The sequence below is a fragment of the Capra hircus genome, chromosome 6 (assembly GCF_001704415.2).
Source record: "Capra hircus breed San Clemente chromosome 6, ASM170441v1, whole genome shotgun sequence".
Classification (NCBI taxonomy): Eukaryota; Metazoa; Chordata; class Mammalia; order Artiodactyla; family Bovidae; genus Capra; species Capra hircus.
This window is the reverse complement of record NC_030813.1, coordinates 113,645,694-113,666,526: the sequence shown is the minus strand read 5'-3', so window position 1 is coordinate 113,666,526 and position 20,833 is coordinate 113,645,694. Positions and strand designations below refer to the sequence as shown.

General features: G+C 55.3%; 1 protein-coding gene across 6 annotated transcripts in view; it reads right to left on the bottom strand.

Annotated features, from left to right (window-relative positions):
* The window catches only part of TBC1D14 (TBC1 domain family member 14), a 118,725-nt gene that overhangs the window by 16,110 nt on the left and 81,782 nt on the right, over nt 1-20,833 (bottom strand). For all 6 annotated transcript variants that reach the window (XM_018049767.1, XM_018049768.1, XM_018049769.1 and 3 more), the window contains 8 exons: nt 20,494-20,576; nt 19,071-19,188; nt 13,820-13,926; nt 10,071-10,151; nt 8,879-8,973; nt 7,989-8,060; nt 7,042-7,170; nt 5,788-5,897 (listed from right to left, as the gene is read on the bottom strand). In XM_018049767.1, coding sequence (XP_017905256.1) covers nt 5,788-5,897; nt 7,042-7,170; nt 7,989-8,060; nt 8,879-8,973; nt 10,071-10,151; nt 13,820-13,926; nt 19,071-19,188; nt 20,494-20,576 — 795 coding nt within the window. The remainder of the gene's footprint in view (nt 1-5,787; nt 5,898-7,041; nt 7,171-7,988; nt 8,061-8,878; nt 8,974-10,070; nt 10,152-13,819; nt 13,927-19,070; nt 19,189-20,493; nt 20,577-20,833) is intronic.

Sequence of the window (20,833 nt, the reverse complement as noted above, 5' to 3'; positions counted from 1 at the left end):
CCGTGGGGTCACAGAGTCGGACACGCCTTGGCGACTGAACAGCAGCATAAGGGGAAAGCTCACCTCACAGTGTCTTCACTGAGAAGACACCCTCGGAGACCTAGACCTTCAGGGCCTGACACCACCGATGTCCAGCTGTGCCCAGTGCGTTCCCCCCCGGACCGGCTCCTGCAAAGGAGCCTCTGCCCCCAGCCCTGAACCCCAGCCCACCCCACCACGGTGCTCCCAGTGTCCTCAAATTCAGACTAGGAGCAGGTAACTATTCAACCTCCTTAGATTCTGTGCGATTAAATGAAACAACATGAAACAACAGAGAACCACATTCATCTAAAAACTGAAGGTAGTTATACAAGTCTCCGTCCAAATGCAATTAACAAGCCTAACTCTTCCCCCCACAATCCTGGAAGCAAGCAGAGAGAACCACCTCTGAGCCCCCAGAGCACCCTCCAATTTGAGCCCAAAGGTGTTTCCACCTTAGGCGTCAGCCCTGAGCAGGGGCTGCAAACAGCAGGTAAGTAATGTGAACCCTGCCTCAGCACCCAGGCTCCGTCATCCGCCAGGCGGGGGTGGGTGGGCCAGTGACCACAGGCGATGTGGGTCCTTCTGCCTGAAGGTCCCCCACCCTCAGGCTCCGAACCCTCCTCCCGCCCTCCACACACACACTGAGGAGGCCCCCACATGGGGTGCCAGATGCGACTCAAACACCTGCAGCTCAGCAAGACAACTTTGCTCTGGAGGAGTTTTTAGGTGCTGGGCTGGATGAAGCACAAGCTGGAATCAAGATTGCCGGAAGAAATATCAGTAACCTCAGATATGCAGGTAACACCAGACTTGTGGCACAAAGCAAAGAACTAAAGAGCCTCTTGATGAAAGTGAAAGAGGAGAGTGAAAAAGTTGGCTTAAAACTCAACATTCAGAAAACTAATAAGATCACGGCATCCAGTCCCTTCACTTCATGGCAAATAGATGGGGAAACAATGGAAACAGTGGCTGACTGTATTTTGGGGGGCTCCAAAATCACTGCAGATGGTGACTGCAGCCATGAAATTAAAAGACGCTTGCTCCTTGGAAGAAAAGTTATGACCAGCCTAGACAGCATATTAAAAAGCAGAGATATTACTTTGCCAATAAAGGTCCACCTAGTCAAAGCTATGGTTTTTCCAGTGGTCATGTATGGATGTGAGAGTTGGACTATAAAGAAAGCTGGAGAAGACTCTTGAGAGCCCCTTGGACTGCAAGGAGATCCAACCAGTCCATCCTAAAGGAAATCAGTCCTGAATATTCATTGGAAGCCCTGATGTTGAAGCTGGAACTCCAATATTTTGGCCACCTGATGTAAAGAACTGATTCATTTGAAAAGACCCTGATGTTGGGAATGATTGAAGGCAGGAGAAGAAGGGAACGACAGAGGATGAGATGGTTGGATGGCATCACCGACTCAATGGACATGACTTTGAGAGTAAACTCCAGGAGTTGGTGATGGACAGGGAGGCCTGGCGTGCTGCAGTCCATGGGGTTGCAAAGAGTTGGACACGACTGAGCGACTGAACTGACTGAAACCGGAAAGCAGAAGCTATGAGTGAAAAGGATGCTGGATGCCATGGAAACAGAACTCTTCCACCAGGAATTTCACCCCAACCTGCCTTTAGGGTAGAGACTCGGCATGACGACAGGGTCTCCAAGTACCACCAAATGTTCAGGAAACATTAATCAGGATACAGAATGTTCTGCTTGATTATTTCATTAATCCAGGATTATCTATTACAAAACCTATCCATGCCTCTTAATAACTCTAATATTTGACAGCAGTGGGAAATATTCTGACAAGTTAACTGACCACACGTCAGTTCTCCCACAAAACACGGACATCTGATGGTCTGAACGCTGGAAACTCTGTACGAAGCTGGGCTTGGAGGGCAAGAGCCCACTCGGCCCCTCTGTGTCTGTGTGAGCAGAGAGGAGAGACAAGCACACTGGGTAAGATCCCTGCCAGGAGGACGGCCTCAGCAAGTGAATCTGAGTCTCCACCGTATAGTCTCTGCAGCGCTGGGTAGACGGCAGCCCCTGAACAGGTGGGGAGGAGGGCACCCCTGCAAGACACAGGCTGGACTCCGTACACCTCAGACCCGAGGAAGAGGCCCCTCAGGAGAGGGTGCATCCCTGGGTCAGGACTCCAAGCCCAGCACGGGGCCGGGCATGGGGGTCACCAAGAAGACTGACTGGACTGGGTCTACTGCGGGGGCAGCGAGAAACAGGGGTGCTCTCATGAAGGGAAGCCCTCACCGCTGTGGGGAGGGGAGAGGGGGCTCTGGAAGAGGGGCTCTCAGACTGGGCAAGACCACGTCTTATAAAACTAATGCAATAACGCAGTGCGTGGAGAGAGTGTCCCGCGACAGAAGAAGGAGCAAGTCCTAGACATCTGGCGGGCAGACAGGTCTCCCATGAGCACTCACACGGCTCACCCAGGACACTCGGCAGCCAAACCATGGGGGCCCACAGTCATGCAGAGGGCTGGGGGGACGGGGAGCGACCCGAACCTTCTGCAGAAACACGCACAGGCGTGTGCGGCTGAGGCAGCCCCACTGCTGGGGAGCAGACGGGGCCTGGGACACAACAGAAGCAGGCCAAGCACGGGAGAGAGGGCCACCTGGACCGCCCGCTGCGAGACGGGCCTTGCTGGCTCCCTCTCTGCTAAAGGGGCCTGCTCCAGGCGCTGTGAAGATGCAACGGGGCAGTGGTGTCTCTGAAACACCAGCCTCTGGGGCGGGTCCTGAGCAGCGCCTGCCCTTTCCCTGGGCTTCCGTCCCCCCGTTCCTGCTCTGAGCGTCCACCTGCCCATGAGCACCGAACTGAGAGCCAGGGTCCCTGCGGACGTGCTCAGATGTGCACTGAGTGGTTTCCTGGGCTTAGATCAACTCAAATACCTACTAACGACCTCCTGTGTGCCTGGCCCTGCGCTGGGACTACAAATACAGACAGGGCACCCGTGGCCCTAATTCTAGGAAGCAGCCAAGCCCCAGCACCAGCAGAGGCCGCACCCAGGCACCGTGAGCGTCCACGGGGCCTCAGGCTCCAAGCACATCGCATCACAGAGGTCTAAGGGGAGGAGTCCTCAGAGCAGTCCCACACCCAGACACCCTGCGCTCTGCTCCACGTTCACCACCCACGCGTCGGACCCTCACCGCCCACACTCATCAGTGCATTGACTGCAGCGCTGGGGCCCTCTGCACAGGGTATGCTGCCTTGGTTAAGAAATCCCTGACTCAACCCACTCTGAGGGGAAGCACGCAGGCTCTGGAGCTGGCCCTGAGCTCGAACGACGGCGCTGCTGTCCAGCGAGCCAACAACCTTGGGCAGGTCTCTCTGCCTCGCGAGCCTCCATTTCCTCATGTGTCAAACAGACGTCTTACGATTCGCTCCCGGGGCCTGTTCCAAGGGTTGGATGAATGAGATACTGTGAGAAGCGCTAACAGACGCGAGTCCCCGTGGCCTGGGCCCCTCTCCCCCCTCAGTCAGGAAGGAAGCAGAGATGCTCCCTGTGGTACAGCACCCCTCATGCCACCCATCGTGACCGTCACTGACCGCTGCCCTGTAACACCATCGGCGTGGAGCAGCAGCAGCTTTTTTTCTTTTTCTTTTTTAACAAACAAAACAGAAAACTTCAGCATGCTCCCTACACATAGTAAAGGCTGGTAAGTACTGTTTCTTATAATTGTTTCTGTCATATACATTATCTTATATTGCTCCAAACACACGGCCACACGCTGCGTCACAACACACAACTGATTTATTTTTGCAACTCAGGGCAAAAATAAGCTTGAGATACTATTCCAGGACAGTGTTTTCCAAAGTTCCTTGTGAGCCTGGAATCCTAAGAATCTAACTCGGTGGCATAAGCAGATAACGTCGAAGCTAAAGACTCTGGTCCCATATGACCCTCCATTGACACCCTCCAGGCCTGGGAATCTGAGAGGTCAGGGTTCACAGTCAAATCTCACAACACAGGTGAACAAACAGGCGTGCAGCAGGACAGCCTGTGCAAGAGTTGAGTTTTCACAGTGTGGAGAAATCATTTGTTGGTTAAATGGAGGTGACCTTTAACCCTGGCCCCAAACACTCCCAGACAGGCCACCCCAGCCCCCCACCAGTGGCGGCTTCGTGGCCTCACGTCTGGACTGACCCACAGTGACACCAGCCCCAACCTCCATACCCTCGTCCCCAGCACGAATTCAGCAGAATTGGAACGGTCTCGGGGTTCAGGACAGAAGCAACGAACGCCAAGCGTCCCACAGGCTCACTCCCACGGGAGCAGACAAATCAGCTTTAGTTAAAGGGCGGGGCCTCATTTCAGAAGACATTTGGCCTTTGCCTTCTAGAGGTAAGCCTTTGCCTCCTGAAACAAGTGAGCACAGAGGAAAGTCAAGCCCGCTGTGTGTTCCCAGCAGTTGTGGGCTCACCGCACACGTCGGTGCAAAAACCCAAATGGCCTCTCGGCCCAGACACGCCTCCTTCTGTGAGGCAGAGGCCTTCGCAAGGCTGATGCCCCATACAGGGCCCTCAGAGGCCAGTCATCTGTGTGGACAGACGAGGCCACAGGCTCAGGGAGGCTCCCTGGCTGTGCTTGGGCCACAGGGACGTAACGGGAGCGGCTGGGGCTCAGGCGGGATTCCGGGACCCAAGACACCGCTCCCTATTCCCCAGGAGGCCCTGGCCTCCTCACCTGGCGCCCGGTGGGGAACACCCAAGACTTTCCAGCCTCTCCTCAGGCAACTAATCCACCCTGTGTGAAGACTTCCTGGTCTAGGCTCCAGCAGGAGCTCTCTGGGACCCTGTGCGTCCACTTCAATGTCCACCAGGCGCCCTAAAAGCAACGTGTCCAACGCCGGCTCCACTCGCCGTCCTGCCCAACCCGGCCTGGCGTGGCTGACAGCACCAGCAGCACCCCCACAGCCACAGGACACCCCAGGGCCCCAGCCTCCGGCCGGCGCGACCCTCCCAGCCCTCCAGCCACTTCTGCGGCCTCAGCTCAAGCCCCCGTCTTTCCCCTTCACTGGCTCTGCCTCCCGGTTCCCCTGCCTCCCAGGGAACCGGAAACTCACTTCTGGGCGGAACCCGCTGCCATCCTAACCCCAGGTGAAAGCCACCAGCCTCTCCCTCTGGCCCTTGGACTCCTGCCTGAGCCCCTCAGGTTGGCATCCACGACCCCTGACTCAGCTGCTGGAGCTCGCACCTGCCACCCTGGCCCTTTGCGGGAGGCTCCCATGTCCCACCCCGCTGGCCGCAGCTTGCTGATCCCGGAGCGTGCATGCTCATGGCAGGCCTCAGCTCCAGCTCTGGGTCATCCCCGTGGGCCCTGATGCCCCCACAGGCTGCACAGCCCCAGGTCCAGGAGCAGGCACTCCTCCAGGTGGGAGCTCCGGACGTAAAGCGCCAAGTCTGCCCCCGATCTCAGCTGAGAGCCCGCACAGGCCAGGGGCTGAGCTATGTCTCGGGGAGGAATGGATAAATAGTATCTTGGAAACACAGAGGTCCAAGGCACCTTCCTTCCCAGGAGGGAGTTCAGAAGGAGCGGTGAGAGTTACATGGCATCAAGAGAGGATCAGCCGAGCTGATGGCCGGCAGCCCGGGCTGTCAACACAGGGCGTCTCGGGCTCGGGACAGAAGGGAGACTGTAAAGCAGGAGGTGGGGGGCCAGCTGGGCCCCGAAAGAAGCAGGCAGTGAGGAATGAAAGATGGGGGCACAGACATGAGAAAACACTCTCAAAATGCATAAAAATGCAATCTTACCAATCAATTAGGTAGATGTCTGGAGTTAAGTTGTTTTTCTTAAAATGAGCAAATAATTTCGGCAAATTTTCTTCAAAGAATACCTCAAATGCAGCAAAGTACGTCAGCATCTGGGGAGAAAATGTGAAACACACTAATAAATATGTTATCAGCACATGTTTCCAATCTATAGGGAAAGTCAGTATACTTAACGCCCCTAGAATCCAACAATCACCTTCGTATGTAAACTGCTCACGTACCTTTACTGATAACCCTAAACCAGGCACTGAGCAGGCGATTTCTAAACAGGCACAATCTCTAACCTCCCTGTAGCGTCACTGTAACTGACTACACTTCATCATTACTTCAACCTGTAGATAAGAGAACTGAAACCCAGAGGGTTAGAGCAAGTTTTAGTCACTGAGTCGTGCCCGACTTTGTGACCCCATGGACTGTAACCCACCACGTTCCTCCGTCCATGGGATTCTCCAGGCAAGAACACTGGAGGGGGTGCCCTCTCCTTCTGCAGAGCAGGTGCGTAACTTGCCTAACGAGGGCGCATGTGTGTGTGCAAGGTGCGGCCTCGAACTCGCGCCCTGGCCCATGGCAAAGGCTGACCCCTGACGGCTCATTCTCCTCCAAGAAGCAGAAAGGAACGCGCCATCTAAGGATGATCTGAGGAAACACATGGCCTCCGTGCTGACCCCTGGCCTTCCCAGAGGGGGTCTGATACTGACACTCAGGCAAGGGCAACTGCAGGCCTCTTCATGTGCAGCCCAGGAGACAGCTCGGGAGAAAACACAGAAGGGACAGGGAACCGCCCCAGCCTGCGTCTCACCGGCATGGGCTCTTCAACTTCCTATGGGGTCTGTGCGAAAGCACGATGCACTGACCAGGGTATTGTGCTGAAACAGCTGCAGGGCACTGGCCTCCCCCATGGACCTCCACGTGGGGGGACCGGGCCAAGCACCTGCTCTGACACAAAGCGAGGACGTCCGTGGGGGGGGGCACCCCTCCCCTCTCATGCCAAAGGTTTATTCTCAGAGACACTTGCTGGAAGAATGCACTTCGAAATTCACACGTATGGCTATTAGCCGCCCATTTCTCAGGGTCAACACAGCGCCCTGGTAATCCTCCACATTGTACAGTGCTACTTGCTGCAAGTAACCCCGGGGAGGGAAAAATGGAACTTTCCTGCCGAACAGAAGGGCCCGGCCGCTCTTGCTCTGTGCAGACACGGCACCCAGGGACCCACACGCACATGGGGATACTTACAAGGCCGTGGTCCACTCGGAAAAACGCCATTTGACAGGGTTTATTCAAAAGATTAGAAAAAGCAATGAAGGCATCTGCAGTATCCAAGTTCAAGATCAACACGGCCGCTATGAAGGACATGCCCTGAACCTGAGGGGAGGAGAGAGGGCGGTCAAACCACCGGCAGCCACCACAGTCGGAGCAGCCCCCGGGTCTCCTTGAAGGAGGAGCCCACATGCCCTCACGCTGGAAGGGCCCACGCTGCCCCCACCCGCTGCCACCCCACGGCCTCGAGGGCCCTGCCCGTCCTGACGCAGAGTCGTCGCCCTGCCACGCCGGCCACCTGTCTGCACTCCTTCATTCCCAAACCCTCCTCCTGCACCTGACAGGCTCGCTGCCTTCGAGGAGGTGCAGCGTCCGGGCACCACGGAAACGCACACCTAAGGGAACATATTGCTCTAAAGCCATGCAGGCACACGTCCGCTAAGCCGCAGAAACCTCAGCAGCATAGCTTTAAAAACAGTTACAACTAAAAAGCTTTTTTGATTTAATGCTGGGGTAAAAATATTACATGCAAAAAATGAAAATCAAACCCTATTAAAACACGATCTATGGAGAAGGAAACGGCCACCTGCTCCAGTATTCTTGCCGGGGAAATCTCACGGACCTAGAGGAGCCCAGCGGGCTATAGTCCACGGGGTCACAACAAGAGTCGGACTCAACTGAGTGACTAGGCTTGTACATCAGGCTTTAAAAAAAAAAAAAAAAAAAAGATCGATGCCACAGAGCAGCCAGGGCAGCTCAATTTCCCTACGAGGAAACTGAGGCGAGTCATTGACCATGAGCCTTTTCATAGCTCACAAAAACGGGGGCACGTGACCCGCCACCTGCAGCTACGGTGAGATGGTAGAGAGCATGACTTTCTTTCTAGAGGAGAACGTCAGAGAATCTCAGAAAGGTTCACTTACATAACCCACATCCGGTCGGTAACAAGTGTACGCGCCCAAAACGCTGTGCAGCATGTCGTGGTACGGGCCACCCTACAAGGACCAACACACGAGACAGGCGTGAGCCACGTCAGTGCGCGCACAGGGCCCGCCGCCAAGCACGCGGCGGCACACCGCAGGACTAGCTGCCAAGCGTCACGCGGCAGCTCGGCACTGCCACAGCACTGGACAAGTGAACCATCGGCCACAGCTGATGCGCTCGACCCACAAAGCCGGTCTGAAACAAGCTGGTGGGCCGGTGTGAGCACCACACTGGAACAACACCCTTAATCCAGCTGCTGCTGGATGACTGTATTGCCCCTTCAAGTTCAAGGTGACCGGGTACCCAGGCTCTCCAGAGCAGGTACGTGCCCATGGTCAGTCTGCCTCTGCCCCCCACCGTACCCTCACCCTGATGATCCTTCCTGCCCCCTTGCCCCCCGCTGCCTGTCACTGTCTGTGTTTACGGTGCTTCGGCACAGCAGGTGCAGGTCCCTGACTCCTCTGCTGTCGTTTACGCCACTATCCTTTACTGGTTACCTAGCGTGTGCAAAGCATGATGCTAGAAACACAGGCACGACAGAAGCAGACTGGGCATTCCGAAGTCATGTTCACTATCTGTCGGAAAGAATTCAGTTCAGTTCACTTCAGTCACGCAGTCGTGTCTGACTCTTTGCAACCCCATGGATTGCAGCATGCCAGGCTTCCCTGTCCATCATTAGTTACCCTTATTTTCAAGAGTCTGAAAGTATTAGCAAAATACCCACCCTCCCAACAAAAATCCCCAGTATTTTTCAAACCTGATCACAAATACATGCAATTTGGCATTTTAGACAAAATGTTACTTAAAGCAACAGATCACCACCACCTACTTGCTGGAAAATGCAGAGACTGGGGAATGTTCTGGAGATGTCCAGTTTAATCAGCTCCAGACTGGCTTCTCTGTCTGCTGCTGAAAAACCAGCATCTGTCAAAAGACCAGGAGTCATCACACCTCTCACAGGCAAGTCTGTGGAGTGATCGCAAGGCTTCAAACTCTTAGGAGAATCAAACAAGGAAGGGACAGTCTTCAGGACCATGTGGACCTAATTATAACCTGAACCTACAGCATCAACAGTTTGCAGAGTTCTTTACTTTAAGAGCAAAAATCTCACAGTACCATCTAAGGCTAGATCATCATCAGATATTTTCTAGGGTCTGAAATCATCAACAACTGTTGATAGTTGGAATTAAGGACAAGTAAGGGAATAAACACAAATGAATTCCAGACATGGATAACATCAGAAAAATCATTTGAAACCATTTGAAAAGCCATTTGAGACCATTTGAAAAATCATTTGAAACTGGCTAGAACATCGTTGCTATAAACGTAGAATATATGGGAGTTACTGCAGCGTAACATCCCTGTGTGTTATTTGTAACAAATAACTATAGATAACTTGCTTTATATTTTTAAAATTCCAATACCACATGGTATAAAAAAGGATCAGCAGGAAAGATACTACTTAACAAACAGAAGCAACCACAATCATTTGTGTGTTGTGGAAAACTCTGAAAGCATAACCTAGGAACAGGCAGTGTTCCCCTCCCTTTGGAAGGCACTGCAACCCTCCTCTCTGAACCGGCACTTGAGCCCTACTGGGGGCCGGGCTACTGTCCATCAGCAAACAAAGGAAGCCATATATGATGGCCAGCCCTCTAGCACATCTGGACATAGACAACTCTCAGGAACTGGTATCATCTATCTTATGAGCTTTATTTTCTTTAACTCAATTGATCTTTAAAAAAAAAAAAAAAACCCTTTTTGGGAATTCCCTGGTGGTCTACTGGTTAGGACTCAGGTGCTTAAGCCCAGGTTCAAGCCCTAGTCAGGGAACTAAGATCCCGTGTGCCATACTACACAGCCAAAAGAAAATTTTTTAATCCCTTTTCCCATGAAGCTTTCATAAATTTGCACCAACCACTATTTCAGTTAAGAAAGTTTTCCTTGTTACATAATGATATGCATATTTACAACTTGTATAGCCAACCAAAAGAACCCACTGGTGTTGCTGCCACACACACCTTCAGTCTCTGCTTCGGAGCCTCCCGTGCTAAAGGACCGCCACCGCTCCTTTGCTCGGGCGAGACAGATGTCGAAGAGCTCTGGAAGAAAAGCCTTCGGTAAGTTATCACGTGCACACACGTCTCCCCAGCACACCAGAGAATACACTGCCACCTCGTTCAGATAACTAAAGTTCAACCACAGACTCCACGCTTATTATAGCTACTTCCTCCCTTCTGGCCGGAAGGCACTTCTGTTTTCTAAAGACATCACCATATACAAAGAAATACACAAAACGCCACTATGCCTGGTGTTCATTACACCACCCATCCGTAAAGCTATTTAGTTTTGGTGTGTTTGATGAGGCTGTGGCCTCACTAGACTCTGAGCTCCGGGGTAAGACTGTGAGGGCCTCTGGTCACATCTGAATCCAGAACAACAGCACTGGACTGACACAGGCCAGGACACACAGTGAGCACACGACTGATGAACAAAGCGGGAAACAAGCAGAAAACCAGCTGGTTTCAAATAAAGCAAGATGGAACCGCTACCCCCGGTCCAGTCTTCCTGAACCTGTTGCCTGAAAGTGCAGGAGGGGTGAAAGCAACACAGGCAGAAGTTTCAAAACTAAATATCCTCAGTGGCAGCAAAGCAGCGAGACGTCTCTCACAAGACAACCGTCAGGTCTTCATATCTGGGACGTACTTATTCAGCCATTCTTCTCTTTGGGTAGTCTGGCAACAGTGAAATAACTCGAGCTCACAAATCTCACTGCCGTACGCAGACCTCCACGCCCCACCCTTCCTCAAAGACTGAACCCAGAGACACCTCCGAGCCCCTGCTGTGCCCGTCCAGCCCCCGCGCCTCGCGGCTGCTCTGGCTCCAATACTGCCCAGCCACGGGCTGCCCTGGATCAGGAACAGTCACTGAGACTTAACGGCTGCTACCCAGGGAATTCCTACCGCTTTATTCTTTCCTTCAATACTTCTGGAATATAAAGCAGAGCACAACTGCCTCCCAGACAGTGAATACTATTTTTAAAAACATAAGTCAAATTCTAGTAACACTACTGTTTTGTAACAAGCTAAATTCTGATTACCAACCTTCTTCTAACCTTGTGAAGGAAGGACCTGACTTACAATCTACGCTTGTCTGTAAGGGCAGAACAACTGTGAAACGTAACATCGCATTAATGTCATATTAACCTGGAAGGCAGCAAGCGTCTGAACTCAGCTGCTTATGGGACAAACCTGGGGATGTGCTGAGCCGGAGGCCACAGGGTCTGGGGCGCCCCTGCCCACTCTGCTTCCAGGAGGCAGGTGGAGCTGCTCATCTTGGCAGGAGGTGGAGGAAAACCAGCACGTGGCCGCTGACCACTGGGAGCTGCTCCCCAGTGAGGCGCCCGACAGTTATAGCGCAGACATGGGCAGCCCTGGGGAACACAGGGCAAAGGGCAGTTTCCACAACACTGCCACGCTTTAGCTGGCGTGCATTTGTAGGGAGAGAGGGAGTTCGAACAGTGACCCCACCTTCTTCCTGGAGGAGCTTCAAAGTACAAGGCTAACTCCCTCAAGAGTGAAGGCAACGGTACTACCAGGCTGACCCTCAGTGAGTTTCCAATCGCATAGCTGCAGAAACAGCAAAACCTTGGGGCTTCCCAAATCGCAGCATGGGCTTCAGCGGTAGCTGCCTAACCTGTCGGGGTGGCTGACTTCCTCAGAAGGGAAACAAGGCCTACAGTCCCTGCCCCTCAGACTGCTGTCAACGTTCACCACGACACGAGAAAGGGCCTATCCGATACCTGGCCTCAAGAGGGGACTTCAAGCTCATCAGTGCAGTCATGGAGGCTTCAACACACAGCCAATCTCGAGATTAAGGAGGACCCAATACGGTGGCATTCACACTCATCCATCTGCTCCTTCATTCACCCAGCAAACACTTCCTGAGAGCCTGACTGTGCAGAGAGGTTGTGCAGGCCTTCAGGTGATGAGAGGGACAGCTTGAGGCCCCACCCCGCTGAGCGCCAAGTGAGGTCGGCAACTGACTTCAGGCAGCTAGCTACACAAGACAGACACGATTTAAATAAAACTGGCCAATATCGAGATTTACACAGACTGTCAAGGCATGGAACTGATTAGTTAAGCCATTTCGCCTGATACACTATGATATAGACTATGGAGGATTTTAATTTAAATGAAATCAGTGCAGCCAACGGTGAGAACAGAAAATTAAATAGAATACACACACCCAGAGTATGCTGCATTGCGCCCAGCTGGCTTAGAGCTGTTGACACGTTTAGAAATTCTCAGGAACAGGGACTGAGACAAACTGTCGTCCATTCTCCAAACACTGACTTTTGGGGAAGCTTTTGTGAAACCATTTCCACAAGTAAATGTTACACATCTTTTCACCTACAGATGTTAAGTTTTGGGCAGATATGGACTAACAACAACAAAAAAATGGAACTCTGAGGAGATGACAAAGAAAAGAACCAGTAACCATCCACCCAACCAGCTGTCACTACTCAAGAGGAAGAACACTGCTGGCCAGGGCTGAAATCGCAGTATAAGATCGGTATCTTACAAAATAAAACTTACAACAACAGTATGAACCCCAGCCACAGAGAAGCTACAAACCAATCTATTTTACACTCAAGGGCCTTCAAGAGGGTAAAAAGAAAAAGCCAGCCACCACCAACACTACAAGCTGGGCACTAATACAGAGAAGGCAAGGAAAGAGTTCCTGGCCTGGGCAGTGTAGGCTGCAGACAGAGAGGAAATCTGATATTACTTTTATCAACAACCGTCAGTAGAATTAAGGACAAGTAAGAGAATAAACACAAATGAATTCCCGACAAGAAAACACCCCCCCCCCAAAAAAAACTGATCTAGAACATCGCAGGTCTAAATGTAGAGCATGTTTATTCCAGACTGCAGACAGAGAGGAAGGGAGGGAAGTAAAGATTCCTGTTTACCAGGCACTTCATTGTGAGCCTGAGCTCCTAGGGTCGGTTTCATTCTGGGTCACAGCATGCAAAGCGCTGGATAGGGAGGGAGCGAAGCAGTGGACACCCTCATGGAAGAAAAGCTCGCCCGAACTGTACGAGGGCGTGCGGCGGGGCAAACAGCCCTGAGAAAGCAGGGTCCAGGAACTTCCTGGTGGTCGGTGGCTAGGACTTGGGGCTTTCACTGCTATGGACCAGGGTTCCATCCCTAGTCTGGGAACTAAGATCGCACAAGCTGCGCAGCATGGCACCTCCAAAAAATGAGGGTACAGAGCTCCCCTCCCTCTGGACTGAAGCTACTAGACCCTCAAGGACCCGGCGGTAGCACAGCGTGCTATCCCCACTAAGCTGCTTATATAAAAGATGCCAGGGCCGGGCGGGATCACAAACCCCACAAACACAGCACCTCCACAAAGAGAAACACCCCACACACACCGTTTTCCCGTCCCCCTTGAGGCTTGCTTTCCACACAGCTCTAGGAGAGATCCCGGCGTGACTCAGCCCACCAATGTTCCCCACCGTGTCTCAGGAAGGATGACCGGCCCAGGAGGGAGGCGGGCATCGGCTCTGAGCCACCAGATGACTGAGGCACCCGGGGTGCACCCGGGGTCTCTAATGCACCGCCTCCCGGAGGGCACGCTGGCCTCTTGAAAGACACGGCTTCGTGGCAACAGCTGCCTTTCTTCCTGAGCAGGCACACAGGGTGAGAGATGCCCCGGGACCGAGGGCGGGCTCCCTGGGCTGAGGACCACGTGAGCCACTCACCGTGGGTGATGTTTAACTCGTTGCCAATGGCTAAGCTCCAGACCTTGCCTCTCACGCTGGGAGGGATTCCCTGCCACCACAAATCTCGAACTTTTCTAGAGCACCACCTGGACGAAAACGGAAGCATGAGTTCGTGAGTTTGTTCTCAGTGAAGAAACACTTGTCTGCCCACATGCTTACCCCCAAGCCACAGAAGTGTATGTCACAGCCCTGGCCTCAGGGGGCTCACAGGTCAGCGATCCGTACAGGTCAGCAATCCGTACAGACCAGGAGACCAGTGACTGCCTCCCACTGAGCAGTGACCAGGCCACGTACACTGCAGGCACTGCTCATGCAGAGACGGGCACCAGCAACCGGAGGGGCCCAGGGCTCTGTGCTGAAGCCGGAGTCTGCCTGACAGTAGCATTCCAAGCAGACAAAGAGTGGGAAGGGCTTTCCGAGTGGAAAGCACAGCAACAAGAGATGACCTGGCCTGCTCCGGGAACCGCACACAGCTGGGCAAACACCTGCGGGGGGTTGGGGAGGAGGTGGCACCACCGCAGAGCAGCAGCGGACGGGCAGACCCCAGGGCCCCGTGACAGGAGCCACCCACCACCGCACTGCTGCACGTGGGCAAAGCGCTCGGGCAACGACTGCTGGACTCTAACGGCCAGAGCCCGCGAACTCACACCGCTCTGAGCTGCACAGAGGCGCTGCATCTGCTGTGCACAGTGAACACACACTGCTAACAGACGGGGACAAGTGCAAAGGTGCCGAAGACTCAACACAGCACTTCTGAGCATGGACTGAGGGTGGAGGAGCACGGGCTGAGGGTGTGAGGAGCACGGGATGCGGGGTGGAGCACAGGGTGAGGTGGAGAAGGGCACAGGGTGAGGGTGGAGAGGAGCACGGGGTGAGGGTGGAGAGGAGCACGGGGTGAGAGTTGAGGAGCACAGGCTGAGGGTGTGAGGAGCACGGGGTGAGGGTTGAGGAGCACGGGCTGAGGGTGGAGAGGAGCACGGGCTGAGGGTGGAGGAGCACGGGCTGAGGGTGGAGGAGCACGGGCTGAGGGTGGAGGAGCACGGGCTGAGGGTGGAGAGGAGCACGGGCTGAGGGTGGAGGAGCACGGGCTGAGGGTGGAGAGGAGCACGGGCTGAGGGTGGAGAGGAGCACGGGGTGAGGGTGGAGAGGAGCACGGGCTGAGGGTGGAGGAGCACAGGGTGAGGGTGGAGAGGAGCACGGGCTGAGTGTGGAGGAGCACGGGCTGAGGGTGCGAGGAGCACGGGCTGAGGGTGCGAGGAGCACGGGCTGAGGGTGGAGGAGCACGGGCTGAGGGTGGAGGAGCATGGGCTGAGGGTGGAGGAGCACGGGGTGAGGGGTGGAGGAGCATGGGGTGAGGGGTGGAGGAGCATGGGGTGAGGGGTGGAGTACGGGCTGAGGGTAGAGGAGCACGGGCTGAGGGTGGAGGAGCACGGGCTGAGGGTGGAGGAGCATGGGGTGAGGGGTGGAGGAGCATGGGGTGAGGGGTGGAGCACGAGCTGAGGGTGCGAGGAGCACAGGCTGAGGGTGTGAGGAGCACGGGCTGAGGGTGGAGGAGCACGGGCTGAGGGTGGAGAGGAGCACAGGCTGAGGGTGGAGGAGCACGGGCTGAGGGTGGAGGAGCACGGGCTGAGGGTAGAGGAGCATGGGCTGAGGGTGGAGGAGCACAGGCTGAGGGTGGAGAGGAGCACGGGCTGAGGGTGGAGGAGCACAGGCTAAGGGTGGAGAGGAGCACGGGGTAAGGGGTGGAGGAGCACGGGGTGAGGGTGGAGAGGAGCACGGGCTGAGGGTGGAGAGGAGCACGGGGTGAGGGTGGAGAGGAGCACGGGCTGAGGGTGGAGGAGCACGGGCTGAGGGTGGAGGAGCACGGGGTGAGGGTGGAGGAGCACGGGCTGAGGGTGCGAGGAGCAGGGGCTGAGGGTAGAGAGGAGCACGGGCTGAGGGTGTGAGGAGCACGGGCTGCGGGGTGGAGCACAGGGTGAGGGTGGAGAGGAGCACGGGGTGAGGGTGGAGAGGAGCACGGGGTGAGGGTGGAGAGGAGCACGGGGTGAGAGTTGAGGAGCACAGGCTGAGGGTGTGAGGAGCACGGGGTGAGGGTGGAGAGGAGCATGGGGTGAGGGTGGAGAGGAGCACGGGGTGAGAGTTGAGGAGCACAGGCTGAGGGTGTGAGGAGCACGGGGTGAGGGTTGAGGAGCACGGGCTGAGGGTGCGAGGAGCACGGGCTGAGGGTGCGAGGAGCACGGGCTGAGGGTGGAGAGGAGCACGGGCTGAGGGTGGAGGAGCACGGGCTGAGGGTGGAGAGGAGCACGGGCTGAGGGTGGAGAGGAGCACGGGCTGAGGGTGGAGAGGAGCACGGGCTGAGGGTGGAGAGGAGCACGGGCTGAGGGTGGAGAGGAGCACGGGCTGAGGGTGGAGGAGCACGGGCTGAGGGTGGAGGAGCACGGGGTGAGGGTGGAGAGGAGCACAGGCTGAGTGTAGAGGAGCACGGGCTGAGTGTGGAGGAGCACGGGCTGAGGGTGGAGGAGCACGGGCTGAGGGTGCGAGGAGCAGGGGCTGAGGGTACAGAGGAGCACGGGCTGAGGGTGGAGGAGCATGGGGTGAGGGGTGGAGGAGCATGGGGTGAGGGGTGGAGCACGAGCTGAGGGTGCGAGGAGCACGGGCTGAGGGTGCGAGGAGCACGGGATGAGGGTGCGAGGAGCACGGGCTGAGGGTGGAGGAGCACGGGCTGAGGGTGGAGGAGCACGGGCTGAGGGTGGAGGAGCACGGGCTGAGGGTGGAGAGGAGCACGGGCTGAGGGTGGAGGAGCACGGGCTGAGGGTGGAGGAGCACGGGCTGAGGGTGGAGGAGCACGGGCTGAGGGTGGAGAGGAGCACGGGCTGAGGGTAGAGGAGCACGGGCTGAGGGTGGAGGAGCACGGGCTGAGGGTGGAGGAGCACGGGCTGAGGGTGGAGAGGAGCACGGCTGAGGGTGGAGGAGCACGGGCTGAGGGTGGAGAGGAGCACGGGCTGAGGGTGAGAGGAGCACGGGCTGAGGGTGGAGGAGCACGGGCTGAGGGTGGAGGAGCACGGGCTGAGGGTGGAGGAGCACGGGCTGAGGGTGAGAGGAGCACGGGCTGAGGGTGGAGGAGCACGGGAGTAAGGGGGTGGAGGGCACGGGGTGAGAGTGGAGAGGAGCAGGGGTGAGGGTGGGAGGAGCACAGGGCTGAGGGTGGAGAGGAGCATGGGCTGAGGGTGGAGGAGCACGGGCTGAGGGTGGAGAGGAGCACGGGGTGAGGGGTGGAGGAGCACGGGGGGGGGGGAGAGGGTGGGGAGGAGCACGGGGCTGAGGGGTGGAGGAGCACGGGCTGAGGGTGGAGGAGCACGGGCTGAGGGTGGAGAGGAGCACGGGCTGAGGGTGGAGGAGCACGGGCTGAGGGTGGAGGAGCACGGGCTGAGGGTGGAGAGGAGCACGGGCTGAGGGTGGAGGAGCACGGGCTGAGGGTGGAGGAGCACGGGCTGAGGGTGGAGAGGAGCACGGGCTGAGGGTAGAGGAGCACGGGCTGAGGGTGGAGGAGCACAGGGCTGAGGCACGGGTAGGTGGAGAGGAGCAGGGGTGAGGGTGGAGGAGCACAGGCTGAGGGTGGAGAGGAGCATGGGCTGAGGGTGGAGGAGCACGGGCTGAGGGTGGAGAGGAGCACGGGGTAAGGGGTGGAGGAGCACGGGGTGAGAGTGGAGAGGAGCACGGGCTGAGGGTAGAGGAGCACGGGGTGAGGGGTGGAGGAGCACGGGCTGAGGGTGGAGGAGTACGGGCTGAGGGTGGAGGAGCATGGGCTGAGGGTGCAGAAGGCACAGCCCCACCCTCACCCGAGCCACCGGAGCAAACCCCTTCTCCTCTCTTTCAGCGCCCTCCTCCCTAAGGCCAAGATGATGAAACCTCCCCTCACACAGAGGGCCAGAGAGGATTAAGTGGGGAGGTCACACAGGCCGCCCCTGCACAGCCTGGCACCCAGCGCGGTCTGTAAGCGGTGGTTCTCGTGTGCACGCGTGCCTCTGGATGCCATCAAGCATCAGGCAGTGTGCGACGGGCCAGGCTGGGCCCTGCCACCACATGGGGAGACAGTCCGGGCTTCTGAAGACCTCAACTCTTGTTACTGGGCCCCATTTGGGAAGAGGTGCTTTCTGACCATGTCTGAGGAAAACAGGCTCTGGGTGCAGCGTGTCTTCCCAGCGGAGAGCCCAGAGTGATCTCCCCCAACCCCACTCCCAGCGATGAAAGTGAGTGACAGCCAGCTAAGTGCCCAAGCAAGCCCCCAGCTTCCTGACCCACAGTTCAGGCTGAAAGAAAGAAAAAAGGAACTAGCATCCAAGCCTCTCCACAGCTCCAGCTGATGTGGGGAGGCCCAGAAGGAGCCACCAGCCTCTGTGCGTGGGCCTGGGACTGCTGTCCCTCCACACACCGGCCCTGGGACTGCCGTCCACACGCTGGTCCCCAGCCATCCACACCGGGCCCCAGGAAGCTGTCTGCACCCCGGCCCCTAGCCATCCTAAAGATGCACTGTGCGTCTTCAGACAGAAAGAAGACAGCAGCTGAAGGACTCGAGTCGTCCCCGACTTCTGGAGGCCACCATCAGAGCAGCTCCGGCACCCCGGCTCCCTCAGAGGACAGACACTTGAGCAGACGGTGCAGTGTACCCGGGGGTCCTCTGTGGGCACCTGGAGCCAGGGCCAGGGCAGAAAAGGCTTCTCTGAGGAAGACTGAGCTTTCACGAGCAACGTGCTCACTGGACAAGGAGATACGGGGCAAGAGCCCTGAGACAGCAAGACGAGAACATGCAACGGCCCCGAGCCTCCCCAAGGGTAAGACTCGCCCAAGCAAAGGAGAGGCGAAAGGCAAGGCCACAGGGACAGGGACAGCTGTGCCACGCACGGGAGGCCCGTCAGCTAAGCCATGGAATTCACATCCTACACTGGAGTCACAGGAGGCTGCTGCAGTGTTAAGTGTGGAAGTGACACACGTTTGTGCCATAGACTGCTGAGAACAAAACGAGGTGGAGGGGGCGGGAGAGGAGGGCGGTCAGAGCACCCGTGGGAGGAACAAGGCTAGACCAAGGCAGGGGAAGGAGACCATGCGTCTCAAACTTATCAGGCAACTTCATCAAAGGCGGCGACGCCAGCTACACTTAATACAGCTGCTTCCCATAAATTCTGCCAAGAAACGACATGCCGTCTAGGGTGTCTGTGATGTCAGAGCTTACATTGTTTCCCAGTTGGGCAAAATCTCGTTGTTCCAAGTGAGGACCGCATTTCCAATACTTTCTTCCAGTCTGCATCTTTCTTCCAGCTGCTTTTTCCTCCTCTGGGCTTCTTTCAGCTCTAGACATCACAATTAACAAGAAAAAATCATCTGTTAGCTGATATTCACTGATTCCTGGCTGGGTGACTCTTCTCAAAGAGTCAGGCTGCAACACACCAGGAAGACAGCACTGAAGCACAGTGTTTAAGACCTGACCTGGTTCATCTCACAGCTTAGGAAGTCTAGAAACCTTCAGTGTTATTTACCATTCAGTCAGCTTTTTGTAACACACATGTCGTATAACATGTATGCAGAAAAGAACTCAGACAAGAACACGGCAAACCTATCACGTGACAGACAAACCCATGAAGTTCCCACCCCAACCAGGAGACCGGACAGCAACAGGCGCCAGAAGCTGTGCTCCTTCACCCAATCCCCCTTCCAACGGAACCTGCAACCTCACCCCTCACAGCTTAAGAATAACTCTGAGTATGTAACAGCAACTGAGAAATACCACGCATTTTCATTTACATATACCTTTTGGGGGGTAAAATACGCAAAACGTAAAATGTACCACTTTATCCCCGTTGAGCGTGCAGTTCAGCGGCATGAAGTGCATTCACGTTGTTACGCAACCATCACGGCCACCTTGAACCGGAACTCTGTCCCCGCGAAACACCCACTTCCCACGCTACCCCTTTCCTGCTCCCCAGCCCCCGGCAACCTCCAGTCTAACTTCTGTGTCTGTGAATCTGACTATTCTATTGGGTTGGCCAAAGAAGCTCATTTGGGTTTTTCTGTTGGAACTTTGGCCAGCCCAACAGATGCCTCACATAGGTGGGACCGTATAGAATTTATCCTTTTGTGTCTGGTTTGTTTCACTTAGAACAATGTCTTCAAGCTTCATGTTGCAGCACGTGTCAGAACTTCGTTCCTTTTTAAGGCCGGACGATATTCTGTTGCACGGGCAGACCATGTCATTTTACTATATACACTTTTTAAACATCTAAGAATCACAGGGTGTTTAGGTGTCACGTGGCACTTTAACAGGTCCCAACACACCTCCTTCTAAGTGAGGAGAACTGAGACCACGGAGGGCAGAGAGCCACCTCCCCATCCCTGCGAGCTAAAGCTTTGCCCACCCTAGTGCTTCCATCCTACACAAGCTCTTTCCTCATGTAAATTCAAAGTATCACCTCGATAAAGTTACCAGGGATGAACAGTTAGCAGGGATGTACATTTTTGATGAAAAATCATAAATTTCAAAATGGTAAAGGCATTCACCAAAGTTCCGGTTCTAAAGCTTCGAAATGCGAAGAGAAAACACCCAGGAAGACAGACTCTTGTGCTGCCTTACATAACCAAACACGCGTGAGTCCCATTACCTCGCTTTTTGGCCTGGACCACCATTTCTTCATACTGTTGCCTGTGTTTCTGAGCTTCTTCAGCTGGCTTCGCTGGGAGATTTCTTGATAGGAAAAAAAAAAAAAAGATTTTCCACCATTTCAAGTATTGAAGAGAAACTTGGAGCATCATTTACTAAAAAAATGAGAAGCTCAAAGATGAAAACTACCTTTGTTAGATGGTAAAGACACAGCTCTTTTAAAACCTAAAAATGTATTTTTTTAACAAAGTAAAATAAAGCTCGTTTTTAAAAACTTGAAATCTGAAGGTTAGCAGAAAGAAGAAAACAGCAATTACCCACAATTCCAATAGAGATAAACA